The following is a 21,700-nucleotide window of genomic DNA, read 5'->3' as shown; positions in this document are numbered from 1 at the left end:
CGCTCTTTCTGTATCTTTCCTTTCTTCTTCCCACTTGAACTCTTTTACCCCCATTCTCATCTATTCCTCGATGCCAATCTCCAGACTAGTTGATATGACAATTGGTCTCGTTTGACTACTACCCAGGTGCACATGAAAAACTATCACATCCATGACATTCATATTGTTGGCCCCTAGCGCTTAATCTGCTTCATTCATCTCGCTGTCCGACCTATCTCAACCTCGGGACCGCTTCGATCACTGACTCCATGGCAGGACTCTGGTTCCAAATACCCGTGATTTCTAGTCCGGCGCTACACAGGAGGTCCCTCCACTGTTGTTCCGATCGTTCGATGCCAGCCCCTATACTCATCATCTGAATGTCCAATGAGGCCTGCATGAGGGGCGTCGCGGCGTCTGGCAGTACGAAATCCACGATGAGAATCCGAGAATAGTCCGGTGCCATTGCGGATACGGTATTTCGTAGGATCTTCCGACTTATGTGGTCATCCCAGTCGTGGAAGATGGAACGGAAGTAGTATACGCGAGCACCCATCACAGGCTGAGGATCCAGGAAACTGTGCCCCATCACCTCGATCCCTGCGTCCTTACCATCTACTCCCTCCACCACGTTAGGCAAGTCTTGTAGGACCAATTTGCCTGGAAGATGACCATATTCCCTTCGAAATTTGCTCAGATCGTGTCCCTGGTTGCCGCCAACGTCGACCACGAAAACTGTGTCCTTGTATGGCACTGCATGGCCAAGCAATCGCTCCACGGGGTATATATCGTACCACATTGGTTTACCTTCCCGGCGGCTAGCCATATAGGAGTTGAACAGCTCCTGCTGGTTGGGATGACTTGAAAGCCATTCAAATTGGCTTTGACCAACGGCCCATTTCATGGGAGACTGGGCGTAGTCCCGGGGATTGGCATACTCGTGGAAGCGCATATATTCCGGGAGCTTGCTCAAGGTCGGAAAGGTCAGATCATATCTGTTCAAAGTTCTGGTGAGTGTTCTGTGAAGAGATACAGGGGCTCAGCCAACACCGCCAACATACATGCAGGGGATCCCGTCTCTTCCAATCGGCTGAGTGAGTGCTGAGGTCTTCTCATTGGCGACATAGACTTCGGGGGCTGGGGTGGCGCACAGCCCAAGAGAGGCCATGACACGCATCAGTCGAACTACCCTTGAAGTCAGCCAAAGCACAGTGTGTGACGGTCTACTATCACTGCAGAAAGATGTACCAATTAGGTCACGCTCGGCGCCTGTGTACTTGGCCAGCTGAGCAGCCGAGAGTCCCGTTCCTCTATGCTGCTTTTCCACAAGAAAAGCAAAAATGCCCAAATCAATGGCAATCCGCAATGCTGCATTTTGAGGAGGCTACAGCCAGTTTAGAGTCTGAACTCAACTCAGTTGGAGCTACTTACCTGGTAAATTAGACGCAACACGGTCTCTGTCGGCGTTTCCACAGCAGACCTCAGCTGGTCGATCATTCGCAATAAGTCAAAGTGGGCTTGTGGAGACGACTCCGAAGCTTCCTCCAAAGCCATATGGCTGATGCGACTGATCAAACTGCACAAGGGAGTGACGATCGTCATGATTTCATCTGCTCAAGAAAGTATCACCGATGTTGAACGAAGATGTATCTTTCGTGTAGCACAGCCCCAGGATGACAGAGCTGGCTCATTTGACGGTATCGCGATTCCACCTTATATGTCTTTGACATGTCTCTTGGCCACTGTAACATCCGCCGAGGTAAATAAATCACCTTGTTTCTGGGCGTTGGTGCATCCATTCCAACGAATGCAATCCATGCATGCTTACCCCGAAAGCAGCTGACGGCCGGGGCATATCGCTTCTAGCAACTTGTGCAATCATTCCCGGCCCATCGTCTGAAAGTTCCGTATTTGAAGGGACAAATCGAGACGAGCGAAATCAGCAGGATGTATGTACAGCCTTGGCCCTCGGTGTACAATTCCAATACGGGCCATCTGCGGTTTCTGCATCCACTAACCCACTTTTCTGATATTTGCTTTTACTACGCCAACCCCTAAGATGCATGATCAGCACGAAAACAGGAAACCCATGGCGATACCAGGTTGTATTTCTATAAAGAGTGTGATGGACGTCGCTAGTGGCAACTAGGTTCGCGTCAGCAATCACCAACTAGTTTTTAGCGCTGATGCATTCAACTGCCCCCAAGTCCGAGGCGAGCCCGCGTTGGAAGCCAGCCATTGCGACTGTCAGTCTGGGAGTCGCCCATTTACACCCCATTGCAGCTAAACTTGATGCTGCCGCCCACAACGGCCAAGGGGGACTTGAACTTTTCCACGATGATGTAGCGCAGCTGGCCAAAGTACTCCGCGATCAAGCAACTGACTGTGTGCCCCGCACCGATCGAGATTATGAGATTGACGCAGCGCATACCATCCGAGATCTGTGTGCCGAGCGCGGTCTCTCTGTTCTAGCCCTCCAACCTTTCCGACACTACGAAGGTCTTATCGACCGAGAACGCCATTCAGAGCGGATCGATGAACTCAAGCATTGGGTGCAATTGTCCAAAATTCTTGGTGATTCACTCTTTATCCTCATTCCATCATCCTTTCTCGAAGCGTCCGAGATCACCGGCGACCGAGAACTCCTGGCCGCTGATCTCGCTGAGGCCGCGGATGTAGCATTCCCTGTGCGGATAGCGTACGAGGCCTTGGCTTGGGGAACATACGTCAACACGTGGGAGGACTCCTGGGATGTGATCAAACGGGCTAACCGGCCCAATTTGGGTATCTGTTTGGATACCTTCAACATAGCAGCCCGTTTGTGGGCCAACCCTACGGACCCGACGGGACGGTTACCTGCGAATGCAGATCAAGATCTGCGGGAATCGTTGGATCGGCTTGTGCAGGAAATCGATCCGGCCCGAGTCATGATGGTCCAGCTTGCCGATGGCGAACGAGTCGACCCACAAACACCCTTTCTTCATGCACCGGGCCTCCCTACGCTACTAGCTTGGTCGCGGAATGCTCGCCTGTTTCCGTGCGAGGAGGAACGGGGCGGATACCTTCCGATTCGAGAGGTGACGGATGCCTGCATCAACGGCCTGGGCTACACCGGCTGGGTCAGTATGGAGGTATTCTCACGCACTACCGGGGAAGATGACCCGGCTGTGCCGATTCAACATGCCGCCCGCGCTCGTCGATCATGGGGAAGGGTTCTGGAATTGCTCGAAGCAAAGCCGGAGAAGGAATCCATATAGGATTGAGGGCTATGAACGGCGATCGTCAGGATTTTTGCTGTGTCGGGAATTCAAGGTTATTTTGCTACCTTTTTGGTTCAAGGTAGATGCATTGGACCGATACGCGGAATGACAGCTTCGATACCTGTGTGTTGCGATAGCCTACAAGTCTTGTCCAATGGATGTCTGCAAGAATATACATCCTCCTTATGTCGGTCTTAAGCTCGATCAAAATGTTTCGCATGCAAAATCGTCGGTTTGCAAGAATATCTTACACCGTTCTCGATAATTGAGACATCCTATCCCATACGTACCGAGCAATGGATATCGCCGGGTCAATCTGCCTTCAGCGGAACACTACCCGTGCATCCTAATAATGTGTCTCTGGAATGCTGCCAGACTCACTATGTCTTAGAGCACCCGACATAGTCAACTTTCACAAAGCATTTACCAAATCCAGGTACGGGAATCGGCATGCTAGGGCGGCAAGGCCCGATCGAACGGATCAGCATTCCTGGGTCGGGCCCGGACCCAGTTCCCGAGAAGCCTTCTACATACTTCGATATAGATAGCAGTGGTTAGGAACTCTATGAGATATGGGGAGACATTCCAGGCCGCGGATACTTGTCCCGGCCCGCTGCCGCTGAAACCGTCCCAACTGGAACGATGCAGATCTTGGATAGCCATACCAGTAACTAAATTGTTGGAACTTTGGAAGGTACCCGAATACCAAGACCCAGTCTGCAGCCCTAGGCCCCTCTGATGTGTCCATTGACGTTTAACGCATACCTCCTTTTAGCACCATTCATTGGTGTGACCCCTTGGTATTCACCTTGGAAGGGGCGTCCTCCACTACGATCGGTTTCAGCGAGAAACCGTTGAGACCGGACCCTTGCTTCTCTCTTCATAGGCCTAGACTAGCCTTTGGAAGAATGTACCATCAGAAGATGAGCGGGATTTGGTGGCATGCGAAAAAGAAGTTCGCGAACAATATCTTTGCCGTACCTAGAAACCAGCCCGACACCAACCGTCTGGTCGGGGCATATTCGAACACTGCAATTTGTGTAGCCTGCACAGATAACACCCCTCTATCCAGCCTGACCCAGTCTCACGCTCGCTGCTGTGCTCAGTCACACTTGCAGTGATACTCGACTCGGAGGGTGCCTCGATTTGGAATCAGCGATATGCATTCACAGGGGAGAAGATCACAGTAAGCTGTCTACTGAAGTTTGCAACTTGCAACATGCATCACAAGCCTGTCAAGCTGTCCGATGACAGCTTGAGATCTCTCCAGTTTCCTCCAACCGCATTGTCATTGCGACTGGAGTGGAGGTTGTCTCGGGCATCTCTGCAGTGTAACCATTGCCGCTGGACGCGATGCAAATTTCACTCCGAAGATGGGGAATAATGCACGAACTAATGCATGACAGGGGAAAATAAGGAACCCCCAAAAAGGTGAGATCTTCAGCGACTACAAAGGTGTCTATGTCGGTTAATAATAGTTAGCGCGTAGAGGGAAAGCCACAATTAACTACTGCGTAGCCGATGTAGATCAGACTTGGTCACCAACACCAACTCCAGGATTTTTTACTTGCGAATGTAATTTTGAATCACTTTGAACCTGATCGTTTGTTGGTCACACAAACATATCAATGCTTTTCGCTTCGAAATGCTGCTTGTGCAGTGCATTGCACTATTCCCGAACGTTCGCGGGATCCACGGGGCCGCCAACTGTCCAATTCGCGGGGACTGAAACTTGACACCTGCACGTTCATCACAGCATGGAAACTGATCTAGTCAGTTTGCTACTGGGCCGAACTCGTTTCGATATGTCTATCGTTCCTCATGCGGAAGGACGTTGTCATCCCGGGCATCCCGAATGCAGTCAGTACAGGCTAATTCGGTAGCAAGGGTCAATCGGAGGGGCGTTGGTTTGCACATACACAGTAGGTTCCTGGAAGAGTACTTAATCCTCGATGCCATACGAGAAGCATCCCGCTACCGTGGCACTCTTCTCCTCATTCTGGAAATACATCTCTTTTCCTCACGATGGGTATCCAACGCGATGGCCAGACATCACAGGCTGGATCCTCCAGCACCATCGACCCGTTGGTTCGAAAGTTTGGACCGCTTCAAGTCCTTGATGACTTGATCCGCTTACGGGCTGCGGACTTTGTTCAGCATCCAATTCTTGCCTACCCTAGTTCTGAGAAGGATCCAGCTTCTTATGATTACTATACCGGGCAAGACTTGGACAGCATGATCAACCAGGCTGTCACAATGCTCATGGATGACGGATTCAAGCAGGTAAGTCTGGAAAAACCTCCATTGATTGCAGATGTTCTAACAAATTCTATCTAGCCAACACGAGATGGATCCATCGTGGCACTTCTCACGCTATCAGACCTTAACATGGTCGTCACATTTTTCGCCCTGAGCCGACTAGGCTACACTGTCATGATGCTTTCACCAAGGCTTTCAGGCGAAGCGTGCGTATCATTGCTGGAAACAGTAAACTGCGAGACAATCATCTATGGCAACTCCCCTAACACCCGCTCTACGTTGGGCGAGATTCTCCGCCGGAAATTAGTGAGCTGCCGCCCAATGCTCTCGGGCTCGTCATACAAGAAGACGGAGTCATCGTTCCTTGTTCTACATCAAAATCGGAGCCCAGCAAAGATTGCATTGATTCTTCATTCATCGGGATCAACAGGCATCCCGAAACCACTGTTCCTCACGCATAAAGCCCTCATGACACATCCTCTGCGAGGTCCCGGACTCACAACATTTAACCCCTTGCCATGGTATCACCTTCATGGACTGTCCACCGCATTACAAGCGATGTGGATGAGAAAGACCGCCTACATGTGGAATGCGGCCCTGCCCTTGACCGCAGATTCCGTTGTCACTGCTCTGGAAGAAGCGAGACCGGAGTCCGTAGCAGCGGTCCCATATATGCTTCAAATCTTGATCGATGACCCTCGCGGCATAAGGGCTCTACGGGAATGCAAGCTGGTCACCTACGGAGGTGCACCATGTCCCGACGAGCTAGGTGATCGCCTAGTCAGTGAAGGAGTGCATTTTGGAGGTTCATTCGGACTGTGAGTACACCAGCTTCTATGGATGATGTTTCCAAGGTCTAATAAAACTCAGTACTGAGGCTGGCCTCGTTGCCGAGTCAATATCCCGTCCAAAAGGTGACCCTCATTGGAACTATTTGCGATTCTTTGACAATATCCTACCATATATCTGGATGAAACCTGTCTCCGAGTCAGACTCACTTTACGAGTGTGTTTATCTTGCTGGTCATCCAGCGCTCACGACCTCGAACTCCAATGACCCACCAGGATCCTTCCATTCCAAAGATGTCTTCTCTCCTCATCCTACCATTCCGGGACGATGGAAATACATGTCAAGACTGGACGACCGCATCAATCTCGTCAACGGCGAGAAGGTTCTACCACTGCCTATCGAGGGTCATATCAAACAACACCCTTTGATCCATGATGCAGTGGTAGTTGGAGTGGGCAAGGCTGCTCCGGGGCTTCTGATCTTCCGAGCACATGACGCTCAAGCCGATCATCTAACGGATAACCAATACCTTAATTTGGTCTGGCCGACTATCCAAGAAGCAAATTCCCGAGCAGAGGCATTTTCTCAAATTGCCCGCAACCTGGTCGCTATCTTGCCGCATGATGCCAAGTTCCCTCGGACAGACAAAGGGTCTATGATCCGGGCACAGGTGTATCAGGAGTACGGTGATCTCATTGAAAGCTTGTACAATAAAGAGGAACATGTCACCGGTAACCTTGAGCTTAACGTTGTTGAGACTGAGCGTGTACTTCTTCAACTGGCCCACCAAGAACTTGACCTACCCATCTCTGGCGTTGACGCTGATTTCTTCACCGAGGGTGTTGATAGTCTGAAGGCGATACACTTCCGCCGTCTCATTCTTCAGCATTTCAAGTTCGGCTCTGACCAGATACCCGGCCCTAACGTCATATTTGGGACGGGGTCTATATCCCAACTCGCTCGGTCCATCTATGCATTGCAAGATGAGAAAATTCTTGAAAATCCCGCGAATGATACATCTCTCATGACAGCCATGATTGAGAAGTACTCCTTCTTCGACAGACATATCCCCCAACCACATACCTCCTCAACCCAGAAGAGCGTGGTAAGTCAACAACCCTCTCCCCAAATCTCAAAACAGAACGCTAACACACCAAAGCTGTTGACAGGAGCAACAGGGTCAATCGGCGCTCACATCCTATATGAGCTCCTCAACGACAGCACCATCACAACAGTCTACTGCCTCACCCGACGCGATAACCCACTGCAAGCAATCCTCGACACCCTCATTTCCAAGGACCTCCACATCTCCCCAGACCAAAAAACCAAAATCCACGCCTTCAACAGCCGTCTCGACGAACCAGACTTCGGCCTCTCTCTCGACGAAAGCACAATAACGCATATGCTGACAACAACCTCCCTAATAATCCACACAGCCTGGCCCGTGAACTTCAACCTCCCCCTCCCCCAATTCTCCCCCCACATCCACGGCCTCCACAACTTAATCCAATTCTCCCTCTCAGTCCACAGACGCGAGCCCGCCGTCCTGCTGTTCTGCTCCTCAATATCCACAGCCCTTGCCTCCAAATCACCATCCATCCCCGAAGAACCACTCAGTCTAGACAGCGCCTACATGGGCTACGGCCAGTCCAAGCTGGTCGGCGAACGGATCGTCAGTAACGCCCGAAAAATCGGCGCAAGAGCGTACTCCCTGCGTATCGGACAGGTCTCGGGCCACTCGAAAAGGGGGCTTTGGAATGACTCCGAGGCACTGCCGCTGATGATTCGCTCGGCGCTGACGCTCGGTGCGTTGCCGGCATTGTCGCCGCAGACTTGCTCTTGGCTGCCCGTTGACAAGCTGGCAGTGGCGGTTCTGGAGATTGCGGCGAAATGTACTAAGCCGGAAACGTATAGTTGTGCGTCTGGCTCGGTTGTGAGTGATGTGATTGATGACTCGATTTTCAATTTGTGGAATTCTAGGGAATTCGCGTGGGAGGATTTGCTTGCTAAGCTGAGGGAAAGTGGGTTTTGTTTTGAGACTGTTGCTTTTGAGGAGTGGTTGGTGAGACTAAGGAGGAGTGAGGGGAGAGGTGAGGAGGGTGTTAATCCGGCGGTTAAACTCATTCAGCATTATGAGACTATGTATGGGGGGAAGACTTTGGGACCCAAGAGGTTTGTTACCGAGAAGGCTGAGAGGGATAGTGTGACTTTGCGCGATGGGAGATTGAGGATTATTGAGGATGGGATTTTGGGATGTTATGCGCGAGATTGGTTGGAGAGGTGGACTTGAGATTGCATTTGAATTCGATCACTGGAGTTTTTGTATACAGGCGATTGTAAATATTGGGCTTTAGAAATTGAACGATTGTTTGGTCAATTCCACTATCTAAGTATTCCTTTTTGAAGGACGACTGCATCAAAGGGACTCTCACAGATGTCTACGGCCATCTCTAGGGCCAACTATACAAAGAAAAAGACACAAAATTCCACGCCAAATTCGCACACAGAATCCAATCAATTAACACCCCTGTTCAGAGCAGAACAGCAACAAAGAATCCAAAGAAGAGAGCAGAGACGCTCAGCGACAGCCGATCAGCGGCTCCGGTGAAGCTAGGGCCAAATGTAGCGCTAGGAACGGAGACCGGAGATGGAGCGGACGTGGCAGACTCAGGCAAGACACTGGTCGGTGCAGGAATGAGGGCCTTAGAGGCCTTAGAGGCATCATATGGGACCGTGGAAACCACAGCAGTGGGAGTCGCAGGAGGCGCCGCCCATGAATTACCGAAGTCTTCGGCAGCCGCGGAAGTTGGCACGGCTGTGCCATGCGTAGCGACAGGAGCAGCCGGCTGGGGGTGGGTGTCTACCCTACCCTGATCATTGCTAGCTGGGACAGCGTCGACGCCGGAGGGAGGGGCGACAGGAGCTGCAGAGGGGTGTGCCTGTACGTGCGTGTGGATCGGCGCTGGGATAGGTTTTGCGGAAGTGTGGGCGGCAAGAAGAGAAGACTCTTCGGCCATGGGACAGATTGTCTCTGTTGCGGTGACGACAGCGGTTACGGTCCGAGTCTTCTTGGGAGGAGGTAGCTCCGCTGCTTGGGTGTTGAGGTTTTCGGCAGTAGCTTCGGGGCCATGAGCAGTCGCAGGGGCGGTTGTAGGGGCAGTTGTCGTTGTAGGCATTCCCTGGATGATCGCAGCAGTGCCAATTTCGTTGGAAGAAACTGAGAGCACGGTGTGGTGGGTGGCGTGAGTGGCGTGGGTCTCAGGGTGGGTGTTGGCAGGAGCAGCATCAGTCGTAGCAGGCTTGGGTTCAGCGGGTTTGGGGTGAGCAGGCTTGGGCTCCGAAGCAGGAGAAGAAATACCCTTCACACCGGCCTGGTAGATCTTGACCGAGTTGATTTCCCAGTAGGACTGTTCGTACTCTGCCGGATGGTTGGCGACATAATTGTGGCAGCTCTGGAAGGAATCTGTGTCGGTCATGGGGCAGCCCGAGCTACCAAAGACACCGCCAGCCCAATCACCGCAGAAGGTAACGTCGAAAATGAAAGACTGTTCCTTGAATGCATTGGCAACATCGCATGATTCTTCCACCAAGGCCATCGGGGTACCGAACTTGGTGACATCGGGCTTGCCGCCGGTGATGGAAGGTGGGATCGCGTGCCGGGGGAAGTACCAGATCTTGAGGAAGTCGGCGGTCCACTCGAGCGCATACACACCACCCTGTTGTTTGTTGAACGATGTACCGTAGCTTCCTTGCTGACCTTCAATTACACAGCCAACGGTGCCCAGATCCGTACCACAACCGGTGGCGTTGACAACACCTGTCATATCCGTGTCCGTCAAACTGCATGTACCGGCGGTGTGCATGACAATTTCATTGTGATCTTGCAGATTGACACCTTCAATGATATCAATCTCTCCGTCCTGGGGCCACTCCTTGCCAACGGACCAGAAGGCAGGCCAAGTACCGCAGACACTACCAGGCATGTGGGCAATATCGGCAATGACCAAGGACTTGTCGTAGTACTTCTTGCTGCCGATACGCACCGAGTCACGGCCCTTATTGCCGTGGGGATCTAGCTTGGTGACATGGTCGACTCCTAGATATACACTGCCCGAATCGGTGAGCTTGACAAGACCTGCGCGTTCGGCAGACTCCTTGTCAAGATAGTTGACGAAACCATGCGTTGGGTCGGTGCCAACGTGGAAATTGAAGTAATCCAGGAAATTCTTCCCTTGCCAGTTCTCCACCAGGGAGTAACTTGCAGCGGCCACGGGAGAAGCTAACAAAGCGAGCATGAGCGATCCAGCGCTCAATGAACGTGACGAAGAAACCATCTTGTCTGTGGGAAACGTATAACACCGGATGATTATGGTGGCGGTAGTATAGACGGTAAAGATGAGAAGAGGAAGGGACAGAATGCAACTGATATTGAAAAATGACGAAAAGAAAGACTGACAATCCAGTTGTCAACAAGGAGAAAAGAATGTGAATCGTGTCGAACGTGTCGAAGTAACAGTGGGAGGTATTTGACCCAAATATCTTTTGTTCGCCCGTAGCTCAGTTTCCTTTATCCTAAATCCAGCAATGGAGTCCGAGGATCCATTAGGTCCACCAGTTCGTCCAGTGAAAATTCACCGATGGTTAAGTCCTTTGACTGCCATCTTGTCATGAAGTCCCGCGATAGGCTGCTCAAATATTCCCGTGGCGTTCTAGGCCAGGACTTCAAGTCCACCTTGAAGATCCATTCTTCAGACGACGATAGGTCGATCAACACAAAGGGTCGATTAGTCGCTGTCACGGCGGTTATAAGTGGGTGCGTGTCAACCTGAAACCTGCAAGCCCGCTAGAGGCGCAACGCCAAACAAACAGTGAAACAGGGGGATTAGCATGATTGAAAGAGATAAATCATAACGCGATGAATGGCAACCTAAAAGGACAGAGAGATGTATGCATAATGCATCTCATTGAGGTGTCTTCTTCATCGCGAGGCCCGCGTTGTCCTGATGCTCACATTCCTCGTGATGACAATGTTATGGAGTTGACGCGGTCCCTGAGAGGCTGCGGTCTCCGCTTAGCCTATTGAGTAGCATGTCAATCTCTTCCTCTTGGCGTCTTTTGGCGCATAGAAAGTCTAGACTCTGTGAAGAGGTAGCATTTGTGATTTGATAGGCTTAACCAGAGTGAGTTGTTCTCATTTGTTGTTCAAATACTCCGTACGCTAAGTTAATCCCCACTTGATCTCCGTTATCTCAGTGCCCTCAGACCTTATCACATGATCCAAGAATTCTGCGAGATCTATAAACCAAATCAGGTTGCCCCCTGATTCGCTGAAAGAACTGGGCGGTGAGTTGGACATCCACCGCCTTTTGCAGGGGGTCTCGGGCATTCCGGCCGATCGGAGGAATGTGAACAGCACAACGCAACGCAGGGAAATCATCATTAGGGAAACCTCATTGTACACAGACTACAGTATGATATTGAAGATAAACCTCTCTTCTACTGCAAACTCGTCTTGGCTGAAAATTCACACAATTTGCACATGTATTATGCCTCAGGCATCGAGGGCGCCCTTGAAATGATCTCATTCGTCCGTCTTCCCTTTCACCGCTTATTCACCGCTTACTGGCCGTTCTGCCGTCTACCCCTTCAATTTTTCTCCAGTTTCGCCGTACGCTCATTCGCCTGTTTTGTTGACCGCTTGCCCCTGCTCCTGCCGTCTACCCCTTCTTTTCACTCTCACTTTTGCTTTACCGTTATTTGCACGGTGGTGCTTCTCGACCAGTTGCTTCCTGCCGCGTGTAACAGATGAGATGGGTAAGTCCTAGACGGCCCTCCCAAGCACCGCGACGAGTCACCCCCCAGCAGATGAAGTGTACGACCCGATGGAGTGGACTCCGGAAACGTGAGGGTGACCGCTGTGAAAGCCCAGCGCATCACTAACAAGGACGAGTACCCTTCCACACGCCCAAGAGACTGGGGTCTCCTTGGCAAGAGAGCCAAGCGGATGCCGACGGCAGAAGTGGCACGACCAGCGTCATATCCGCCCTATTCACGTCGTTTATCCACATCATGGTGATGTCTGTTATTTTCGCCGGCTCCTCACTATCGTCAAGGTCACCGCTCTTGCTGCTGGGCCTTCCTCATGTCGCGGAATAGCGACCCAATGCAACTGACTATTGGTTGCGCTTCAGGCCCGTCATGTTCAACCAACAGCCAATGGAATTGCTCCCCATTCCGGGACATGGGGAAGTCGTAGCAGCAAGAGTGTCGACGGCCAGCGTGGAAAAGCTCTCAGCGTGGTACCGCGCATGGGGAGACCACTCAGAGTATCAAAGGAATCATTAATAGACATCACCATGAGTCCATGACGAGGGTACACGACGTGAATGCGGCCGATTTGGCGCTGGCCATTCCAGTTCTGCCGTGGGGGACCATCCCGTCAGTCCCTTAACAAGTGCAGCTGTAGCACGTTCATTCGCACGGTGGTGCTTCTCGCCCAGTGGCCTCCTGCCGTGCCCTGCTTCCGTCTCTTGGTCTGACCGTAACTCCCTCTGTGTTCATTGCCACATGGCAATAGTGTCGGTGGCAATGCTTACCGTGTATGTCTTCGGTACTATGTGACCTGCGTAGCTCCTATATTAGTGTCTAAGATGAAGGGTTTGCCACAGAATCAAACACCAGATTAGATGCGGCGCGTGTCACTATGGGGCGATGATGATGATATTCACATTAACTTGATTTCGCTCGCTTTACATGGTCTCGCCGCTCCGAGCCGTCACTGCATACTAGTATGTCCATGTCAGGCAGGCTCGACTTCCTTAACTGGCAGTCGATCCTGCCTGCCACGACACAAGGTCGGCTACGGATACGCCCTTTATAGGGGCGGAGCTCAAGTCGCTCCTGGAGCCGGGGCAGTCTGCAGCATCTCCATGTATTCGACGCGGAGGCCATCGGCGCGTGGCGCGGACTGGAACATGCCATTGCACTAGCCGCCGCCCAGGCATGCATGCCAAAAATCTGGCTATGCGTTGACAGCACCTCGGTGATCTGGTGCATTCGAGAGACCGCCCCCACCTCATCACAATGGGCCTTTCTGAACTGTCAGCAGGCAATAGATACCCATGGAGTCGGCGTCCGCTGGGCGCCAGGCCACATTAGTATTGAAGGCGACGAAGCGTCGGATCGGCTCGTGGCAGCCGGCGCGGACATGGAACTGGACGGGCCTGAAGCGCTACCAACGGTCAGTGGCATTGGGTCGCTTTTCCGCGACATGAAGAAGGCGCAACAGCAAGAGTGGTGGATGGCCAGCGTGGGGAAGCTCTCAGTAGCGCTTCAAGCCCGTCCAGTTCCATGTGCCGGCTGCCGCGAGCCGGTCCGACGCTTCGTTGCCTTCGATACTCATGTGGCCTGGCGCCCAGCGGACGCCGACTCCACGGGTATCTATTGCCTCCTGACAGTTCAGAAAGGCCCATTGTGATGAGGAGACCACTTAGAGTACAAAGTCAAAGAGCTTGGTCACCTCAAGCTCTCCAGACCAGTATTACACCGCTGGCTCGCCATCCGCTCCACGCACGGGGACTTTCAATCGTACCATCGCCGCCTCAAAACGAGGACGCGAATTGCTCCTGCAAATGCGGCAGGAACAAGACACCGGAACATATCGCACTGTGCCATATGGCACAGCGAACGTTCCTGGAATGGCCCAAGAGGCCGCCCACCCCCCCCGTCGGGGAGGGAACAGGCCCTCGCTTATCTTAGGAGTCTGTCGCCAGGGGACTTCGCCACCCTACTAAGGGTGACGGAGTTGTACATGAGACCTGCCCAAGGTAGGCAGGCCTTTTACACTACTCCGTACACTACCAAAGGAAAAGGAGAAGGGAAGGAAAAAAAAAAAAAAAAAAGAGCGCGCCCGCGCCGAGACACAAAGGGATGGAAACACCATAGTTGAACACCTCATATATCATGAATGTGATATAGCCGTTGCATCTGGTACCAAACCAGGTGGAACACTCTCTGAGAAGCCAACAACGCCATTTCCCTGGCAACGAAACCAGCTGATCCCCCGGGCATAACTGCGAATCTGGAGTACCCGTATTCAGCAGTCGAAATGTCTGGTCTGGGTTGTACTAAGCTCGTATCGGCTCACTCATTTCCAGTGCTGACGCAGGAACGAACTTGCGCATCTTGAAAATCTTCTCAGAGTATCGATCACCGCGGCCAATGAGGCAGTTAATCTCACTCGGGTGGACATAGTGAAGAACCAGCACCGCCACAAACATCATCAAGCCGTCAAAAACATATATAAACACTTCCTCTCTCATCAGGTATCCGTCATACCCTTGAATATACTCCACGACGCGAATGATCGATCGGACCAGGATCAAGCCACCGGTGATGTACAATGCAGTCAAATGCCGGCGCCAGAGACTCGCCAGCTCAATAGACCTCCCCGAGGGACTCCTCGTGATACGATATTGAAAGATCACTGCGCTGATGATGAAAAATCCGAAGAATATAATCTGTACGAACAGACCGCCGATGATGATGTGTTCGCCAGTTGATGGGTTCGTCGTGTCCTTGACCATGAGACCAGCTCCTACCAAAGTATTAGCCTTCTATTGTAGACGCCATAATGTACGTAGAGCAATAAATGGGAAAAACTAACCAGAAGCCTGCATCAGGAATGACAACACATCGCCCGTCACAAAGAGTTTGGTCAACCATCTTAGTTTGATCAAGGAGCACTTCTCCCCGTCAACCATATGGATAATTCGCCCGAGCGTCATATAGACACTTGCTGCGAGAAATGCAGGTGCAATTAAGATAAGTGCGCTCTGCATGATGTATGGACCTTTCGTGTACTCTGGCGCCTCGATCGATGATAATAGACGACCGACGTAACCGATTGTTTCCACTGGCAAGAGGTAATAACGTTAGACAACATCCACCCCATTCTCAAGATGCGAAGATTACTCACTGGCTCCACCAATTAAGAATGGAATCATGAACCATGTCCGCGTTCGAAGAAGCTGGTAGAAGTGCAAGACAGTGCTTAAGCCAAACAGCCCGACGAAAATGCCCGCAGCTGGGCCGGACGGGGTATAGTAGTAGAATGTCCAGGCCATTGTTTAATGAGGAAGGGTTGGAGAATAAAAGATACCCATCTTTAAGGGCAGAGTATGGCATTTATAATTCTGGTCTTGAGAGAGATCTTCCTCTCTAGTCGAGATTTTCGTGTATGCCTATCCTGTTGCAGATCCACTATTGGTGTTTCTCGTATCTCGTTCCTCGCTCCAATATAGGAAGTTTCACGGAAAAGTCTGTCGATCAGAGATTGAGGACAAAATATGCTACGAATAAGTACAGGTGTGCTAGTCGCAAGTGCAAAGTAGGGCCTCCCGGCCTCGTACTCGTTTTGTTGCCTCTTTTGGGCGATCTACGGCGCCTCTGATTGGACGAAAGACCCATAGTAGGTAGTGGAGAGAGTAGAGACTGAATTACAGCTATTGTGGAACCTCTCGCTCTTCTCAAATGCTCGTATCCTTATACCAAACAAGTTTAGTTTTTCATATAAGCATCCACCGTTGCAAATGACTCTCCAATTGTGGAGCTATCCTAGGCAGAGAGATATCGACACAGAATGCGCCGATTGTTGAAATGACCTAGCTCCATGGAACGATCAAATTTTGAATATGTTTTTTTCTTCATACCTTATAAGTAGAGCAGCTCGAGGCCACTTTTCTCCTGGGAAATACAATACGAGTCATTCCAGATCTCACACCTTGAACAGCGTCGCCGACATATCTTGTTCCAACCTCACGAGCTGTGATCGCCCAACCCTTTGTTTCGATCTTCTGGCAACCATTCTACCTCGCTATGACTGAAGAATTCAAGCTGTACCACTATGATCCATCGGCTGGAGCTGCAATCGCGTTTGCAACAGTCTTCGGCCTCACCACTGCGATACACCTCTGGCAATTGGGTCGAAGCCGAGCCTGGTATTTCATACCCTTCGTCATCGGCGGTTCCTGTATGTACCCCCTCTATTCTCGTTACTAGTATCACGCTAATTCTTGCAAAGTTGAAGCGTTTGGATATCTAGCGCGGTATGTCAGCGCAGAGGAATCGCCGGATTGGACGACCAAGCCGTACATAGCCCAGAGTTTGATGCTTCTTCTCGCACCGGCGTTCTTTGCTGCTTCTATATACATGATCCTTGGCCGCATCATACGTCTCTTGAACGGGGCCTCGTGTTCGCTTATCAGGCCATCATGGTTAACCAAGATATTTGTGACGGGTGATGTGTTGTCGTTTCTGATGCAGAGTGGTGGTATGTTATACCACATGTTTGATCTTGACATATGAAAGTAGACTAATATTTCTCCGTTCATCAAGGAGGCGGTATCATAGCCACAGCGAAGGACAAGACCAAAGTCGACCTCGGAAACAACATCATCGTTGCCGGACTCTTTGTACAGATCATATTTTTTGGCTTCTTCATTGTTGTCTCTTTGGTCTTCCATCGCCGCACGTTAGCTACACCCCTGCATGCCGTAGGAGACAGTTCAATTCGCTGGACTCGCTACATGATGGTCCTCTATATCGCCAGCACCCTGGTGATGATCCGATCCATATACAGAGTGGCAGAATATGTCCAGGGCAGTGACGGGTTCCTCCAAAGCAAAGAGGCATTCATTTATGTCTTCGATACGATGCTGATGTTCATTTGTTGTCTGTTCTTCAACTGGTTCCATCCGAGCGGAATCCTTTCGGGCTATGAGAAACCTCTGGAAGACCCAGATCTGGAGATGTTGAATCGTGATCAATATACTGGATACACGGGACATGGTAGATATAACAATGTTTATTGAGCATGTCATAGTCTCTGTTATCGCATACGATAGAAATATCTTTCTCGGCACCTACTGATTCAATTTTGGTGGCGACCTATCTATACTTCTCGACTTAAAGCTCGGGATTGGCTTCTGATACCTTCCGTGGATATTGTAGCAAGCCGAATAGTGTAGTCTGGGCTTTCTAACGTCTTGGTGAGATGCTCCACTCATGACATCTGCCCGATGGCGATAGTGATGGTAGTGTGACGTTACGAACCCGGTCCTTCGAGCCGCTATAACTTCGCCTCTCCAGTGATTTCTATCTTCTTCAAAGATGTCTATCCTGACAGTCAGTAGCAGGTCTTCAATATTTGCGAGGTCGAGGATTTTCTCTATGGGAAAGCTCTATTCTCATCAGCCACGTCAATGCGCAATGTCTGGGACACGAGACAGCAATGATCTCGATGATCTCTCTATCGAAGACGAAGTAAACTCGAGGCGTGGCTATGGATCGTAAGACTCCGAGCTCTCAGATTCCATGTTCGACGTTATTGACATCCATAGGATTGTGCATAACCCCAAAATGTCTACCCAGGCCAAGCACCATGCGATAGATATTGTTCACGATGAGCTTGGCGGGGATCTACCTCGACATCGCCTGGGTCAGCCTCCAGCTTCAAGGGATTATGATAAAGACCGTGAAAATAGAGAATCAGAAAGGTGAGAAAAATATCGGTGAAACGTGGAGTCTGTGGCTGACTAGGGGTTATCCAGGACGAAGCGGGATTCCGACAAGGATGATCAGAGTAAAGATGTGCTTCTAGAACACGGTCAACGTGAACAATATCCAGGGTAGCGGAATGAACACCCTGTTACCATTATTTAGTTCCAATGAAATGACCTTTGTATATGTACGTCGTCGTAGATTCCTCTATCATCAAGTATCTACTCCATCCACGGCTCATTGGTGTCCTCCTCTGGCCACTTCCGAAAGATATCCTGCAGATGATCCAGGGGAGCGGTAAGTAGACCAGCTGCAGTCGCATACATCGGCTTGTCGGGATCACTTGGATGTGCGCGAGAGGGCACGAACATCTTGGTGCGATTGAGAGACTGAGCCAGTTTCTCGCTCTCCTCGGAGGTCACCGACTCCTCTAATCTCACCAGATCGTTCGTTTCTTCGTCTCGCATATGCCGAGCAAGACCTTCCATCAAAAGGGTAATAGTAGGAATAAAACTAGGGTCAGAAGCATTCAGGTCTTGGAAAACATCGAGCATCTCTCTGATCTACTCCAGATCAGTATCCCATTGAAACCTATGAAGGGGGTAAGATCAACCACTCACTGAGTGATGTTCGCGCCGGTCGTCGTCGGTCTTCGCTGAACCTCCAGGGACGTACTTCTCGATTGCTGGAAAGACTACCAGCTCTTCGGCGACGGCGTGTCGAGCCAGTTCCCAGGTGAACTGGTTCTGATAACGGGTTTGCTCATCCTCGTCTGTGGAGTTGACGATAATGTTGTAGTAAGTCTCCAGCTTTCGATGATCGTCTTCAATTGCCTCGCTTACTCGGACCATATTGGCTTGGTTATTATGGGAGAAGTTCCTCTCGAATATCTGTTTTCTCTTTTAGGAGTATTCTGTTTCACTGAAGCCATCATGACGTTGCGCAAGTTCACAATAATAACGACATTCTGGGCCACTCTCCACGCCACGATATCTTGCGGAACGTGATTCCGATCTGTACAACTCCGAACGCCACCTGACGAGGCTGACGTTTTCCTGATTGAGGGAAGATCATCTCTCACTATAATTTCAAAGCATGAAGGGCCAAGACAGCCACTCATCCTATTTGGCCCCCATGACTAGCCTCTAAAGCTGCCTGGTTGGATAGCGTGATCAAGGTAAATCATTTGCTACTGTGCGAGTCCGAGAAGCGAGATGCATGACTTGTTTGCTCTGAAGCTCGAATCTTTGCTTCTTTCCTAGTTCTCACTTCACCTTCACCTCCACTTCTGCTGCCATGATTCAATACTTCCAGTGGCAGTTCCAGTAAACGGAGAACGCAGACCACACCATGACGACTCAGGACTACCAGTGAGAGCCTACCATGTGGATCATCCAAGGCCCAAGGGTGATTCTGACGAGATCTACAGAGACCCGGATTTCCCACGGGAACCAAGCCAAATGCCCACCGCCGACGGCGAGTCACCTAGCGATACATCTACTCACCAGGCGAAGAGACCCCGTGGGCTTTGCGGTCGCGTCTCGCAGTGGTTATGGTCTGGATGGCGGGGCATGGCGTTCGAGGGCGCTAAATCCCCGCATTTGGCGCAGAAGCCATATCAGCTCCGTCCGGGCGACTGCAAAACTTGTCGTGATCACTATGTATCTTGTGACCATACAAGGCCCCAGTGCTCTTATTGTTGGTCGCAACAGCTCTTATGTTTCTATGTGGAGCCTAAGCAGAAACGCCGCAAGAACAAGCCGAGTGTCAGCCATTTGGAACCGATTTCTGGTCAGGTCTTGACTAGAGACGCGACCGTGTGACTCACACGGTGTGAGTATTCCTCTCGTCGTCGCTTGATCTAGATCGTTTCATATCGCATCTCATCTCAGATTCATCGTCGCATATAGGTATGATGGCTCAAATAGCCAATGACATGGAAATAGTCCACACAGAATGGATATATCGAAGCCCACTTTATTCAGTCAGGGTCCAAGATGGAAGTACAACCTCCATTCCATGAACAATGTAACACCGGAGAAATGTGCTCCGAATGATATCGGCGTCAAGCAAGAAGGACACTGATCGACTCCCGTAGACCATAGCTCCGTACATAGCTCTGATTGAGGAAGAACGCCGAGTCGGCGCAAGACCGAGAGAGTTGCGTCGGAACACTGTGACCCGATACTCCACCAACACATACATAAGTTGATCCTGCACAAGCATTCAATTGACATCTAGCTCCAGCTGCTCTTTGATTTTCGCGGCGCGACATGAATTGATTTTGCCGAAGTGGTGGTTGAGTTTGCATCACTGCAAGATATCTCCCATGTGTCATTGATCCAAGGTAAACATCCCAACCACAACTCTTCACATGAAACAAACTGACTAGAACCCCCCAGATGGAATCTGAGTACCGGCGACTAGCGGATGTCATCCGCAACCAAGCCGCAGCTCATCCCAAATCCCGCTACCTAGTAGCCATCGCCGGCATCCCCGGTTCAGGGAAGACCACGACAGCCGAGGCAGTAGTGCGTCAATTGAACCACAGCTCGACCTCTCGCACTGCCCTGCTGTCCATGGATGGCTTCCATCTGTCCCGGGCAGCTTTGAATCAACTGCCCGATCCTAAAGAGGCGTATGTCCGTCGCGGTGCTCCGTGGACGTTTGACGTGAGCCGGTTTGTGGCTTTTGTCGGTCGACTGCGTGCCTGGGCCGATGAGACGCCTCTGGCAGATGCGTATTCTGGAAAGTGGTCATCTGAAGAGGTCATTTACGCACCGACGTTCGACCATGAAGTGAAGGATCCGGTCGAAGATGGGATTGCTATCACGCCCGATGTCTCTATTCTTATCATCGAGGGCAACTATCTACTCCTTGATGATCCTGGCTGGCGTGAGCTCGCGGAGTTGGTTGATTATCGAGTGTTTGTTGATACTGATCCGCTGGAAGCAAGGTGCCGATTGGCTGAACGTCATCTACGGGCTGGCATTGAGAAAACGCTGGAAGATGGATATCGGCGGGTGGACAGCAATGATTTCTTGAATGGGGTTTCGATTCGAGAGAAGTTATTGCCTCCAGATATGGTTGTGAAGAATGTGAATGGTGCATAAGATACAAGATTAAGACTATGTGAATGAACGACCGCAAACTTGTCGTTTCGGTATTTCGTTGCTTACTCCTTCACTTCCTTCTTGTGGAAGACATCTGCATATTTGTCAGTGATGTCCAATAACCGAGCTTTCTGTCCTGAACTCACTGGGAATTTCCGGCATCCAGCTCGCCCGATCCTTGCAGAAGAACTCTCCCTTCGGAGGCAATGCTTCGGGGTCATCTAAGGACCCGACACAGATGTAGCGGAATTGATCCTTGACAGCGTCCTGCTCATGTTTTCAGTAACGCCCCAAGCCATTTGTTTGGTGGACCTGACATACCCCGTATTCTAGAATGAAGCTACCGCAGTTCTGACAAAATTCCCGATGAATCGCCGATCCCGATCCATTATCCGCGACATGTTCCTTCGGTGTTCCTTTGGTAAGATGGAATGCGTTCACTGGGACTTTGGATGTCAGGCCGTAATTCGTTCCGAAGGCTTTCTGTTCGCCAGTTAGCAAGAGAATCCGTTGATCCAGCACAGTGGCATACCTTGCAATTACGGCAATGGCAGACAGATGTGCGAGCATCGTCGTCTTTATCGAGTCGCAACTCGTATTCGATGTTTCGACAGAAGCAGGATCCTGTGTGAGTGGGCATCTTGAGAGGTTGAAATGTTGATATTGTTCGGGGTACTCGGGTGAATGTGATATGTGACGTCAGTGGCCTGAATGCGAATAGCTTCGTAAGGAAGAGAGTAG

At 50.9% G+C, this 21,700-nt stretch overlaps 10 protein-coding genes across 10 annotated transcripts; 5 read left to right on the top strand and 5 right to left on the bottom strand.

Moving 5' to 3' along the window:
- Positions 1–211: 211 nt before the first annotated feature.
- On the bottom strand, positions 212–1,581 carry N7515_005986 (uncharacterized protein; the record flags this gene model as incomplete). Its single annotated transcript, XM_056666730.1, has 4 exons — positions 212–974; positions 1,041–1,164; positions 1,228–1,363; positions 1,411–1,581. 4 exons carry the CDS (start codon positions 1,579–1,581, stop codon positions 212–214), a joined length of 1,194 nt encoding a protein of 397 aa, XP_056520326.1.
- Positions 1,582–2,165: 584 nt separating this feature from the next.
- On the top strand, positions 2,166–3,236 carry N7515_005985 (uncharacterized protein; the record flags this gene model as incomplete). Its single annotated transcript, XM_056666729.1, has 1 exon — positions 2,166–3,236. One exon carries the CDS (start codon positions 2,166–2,168, stop codon positions 3,234–3,236), a length of 1,071 nt encoding a protein of 356 aa, XP_056520325.1.
- A 2,028-nt stretch (positions 3,237–5,264) lies between these two features.
- N7515_005984 (uncharacterized protein) lies at positions 5,265–8,577 on the top strand (the record flags this gene model as incomplete). The annotated part of the gene is made up of 4 exons (XM_056666728.1): positions 5,265–5,522; positions 5,577–6,316; positions 6,369–7,392; positions 7,447–8,577. The coding sequence occupies 4 exons, from the start codon at positions 5,265–5,267 to the stop codon at positions 8,575–8,577; spliced, it is 3,153 nt and encodes a 1,050-aa protein (XP_056520324.1).
- Positions 8,578–8,818: 241 nt separating this feature from the next.
- On the bottom strand, positions 8,819–10,621 carry eng2 (putative GPI anchored endo-1,3(4)-beta-glucanase; the record flags this gene model as incomplete). Its single annotated transcript, XM_056666727.1, has 1 exon — positions 8,819–10,621. One exon carries the CDS (start codon positions 10,619–10,621, stop codon positions 8,819–8,821), a length of 1,803 nt encoding a protein of 600 aa, XP_056520323.1.
- A 2,672-nt stretch (positions 10,622–13,293) lies between these two features.
- N7515_005982 (RNA-directed DNA polymerase from transposon X-element) lies at positions 13,294–13,764 on the top strand (the record flags this gene model as incomplete). The annotated part of the gene is made up of 1 exon (XM_056666726.1): positions 13,294–13,764. The coding sequence occupies one exon, from the start codon at positions 13,294–13,296 to the stop codon at positions 13,762–13,764; it is 471 nt and encodes a 156-aa protein (XP_056520322.1).
- A 649-nt stretch (positions 13,765–14,413) lies between these two features.
- Positions 14,414–15,412, bottom strand: N7515_005981 (RTA1 domain-containing protein; the record flags this gene model as incomplete). The annotated part of the gene is made up of 3 exons (XM_056666725.1): positions 14,414–14,883; positions 14,953–15,201; positions 15,265–15,412. The coding sequence occupies 3 exons, from the start codon at positions 15,410–15,412 to the stop codon at positions 14,414–14,416; spliced, it is 867 nt and encodes a 288-aa protein (XP_056520321.1).
- A 751-nt stretch (positions 15,413–16,163) lies between these two features.
- Positions 16,164–17,158, top strand: N7515_005980 (RTA1 domain-containing protein; the record flags this gene model as incomplete). Its single annotated transcript, XM_056666724.1, has 3 exons — positions 16,164–16,317; positions 16,369–16,617; positions 16,683–17,158. The coding sequence occupies 3 exons, from the start codon at positions 16,164–16,166 to the stop codon at positions 17,156–17,158; spliced, it is 879 nt and encodes a 292-aa protein (XP_056520320.1).
- A 909-nt stretch (positions 17,159–18,067) lies between these two features.
- On the bottom strand, positions 18,068–18,697 carry N7515_005979 (uncharacterized protein; the record flags this gene model as incomplete). The annotated part of the gene is made up of 2 exons (XM_056666723.1): positions 18,068–18,409; positions 18,467–18,697. The coding sequence occupies 2 exons, from the start codon at positions 18,695–18,697 to the stop codon at positions 18,068–18,070; spliced, it is 573 nt and encodes a 190-aa protein (XP_056520319.1).
- Positions 18,698–20,248: 1,551 nt separating this feature from the next.
- On the top strand, positions 20,249–20,959 carry N7515_005978 (phosphoribulokinase/uridine kinase family protein; the record flags this gene model as incomplete). Its single annotated transcript, XM_056666722.1, has 1 exon — positions 20,249–20,959. The coding sequence occupies one exon, from the start codon at positions 20,249–20,251 to the stop codon at positions 20,957–20,959; it is 711 nt and encodes a 236-aa protein (XP_056520318.1).
- A 62-nt stretch (positions 20,960–21,021) lies between these two features.
- On the bottom strand, positions 21,022–21,599 carry N7515_005977 (GFA family protein; the record flags this gene model as incomplete). The annotated part of the gene is made up of 4 exons (XM_056666721.1): positions 21,022–21,053; positions 21,106–21,226; positions 21,281–21,442; positions 21,492–21,599. 4 exons carry the CDS (start codon positions 21,597–21,599, stop codon positions 21,022–21,024), a joined length of 423 nt encoding a protein of 140 aa, XP_056520317.1.
- Positions 21,600–21,700: the final 101 nt, after the last annotated feature.

The sequence above is a fragment of the Penicillium bovifimosum genome (genome assembly GCF_028826915.1).
Source record: "Penicillium bovifimosum strain IBT 22155 chromosome Unknown utg000005l_segment0_segment0, whole genome shotgun sequence".
NCBI classification, from domain to species: domain Eukaryota; kingdom Fungi; phylum Ascomycota; class Eurotiomycetes; order Eurotiales; family Aspergillaceae; genus Penicillium; species Penicillium bovifimosum.
The sequence above is the reverse complement of the archived record's forward strand: the minus strand, read 5'-3'. Positions and strand labels throughout refer to the sequence as shown.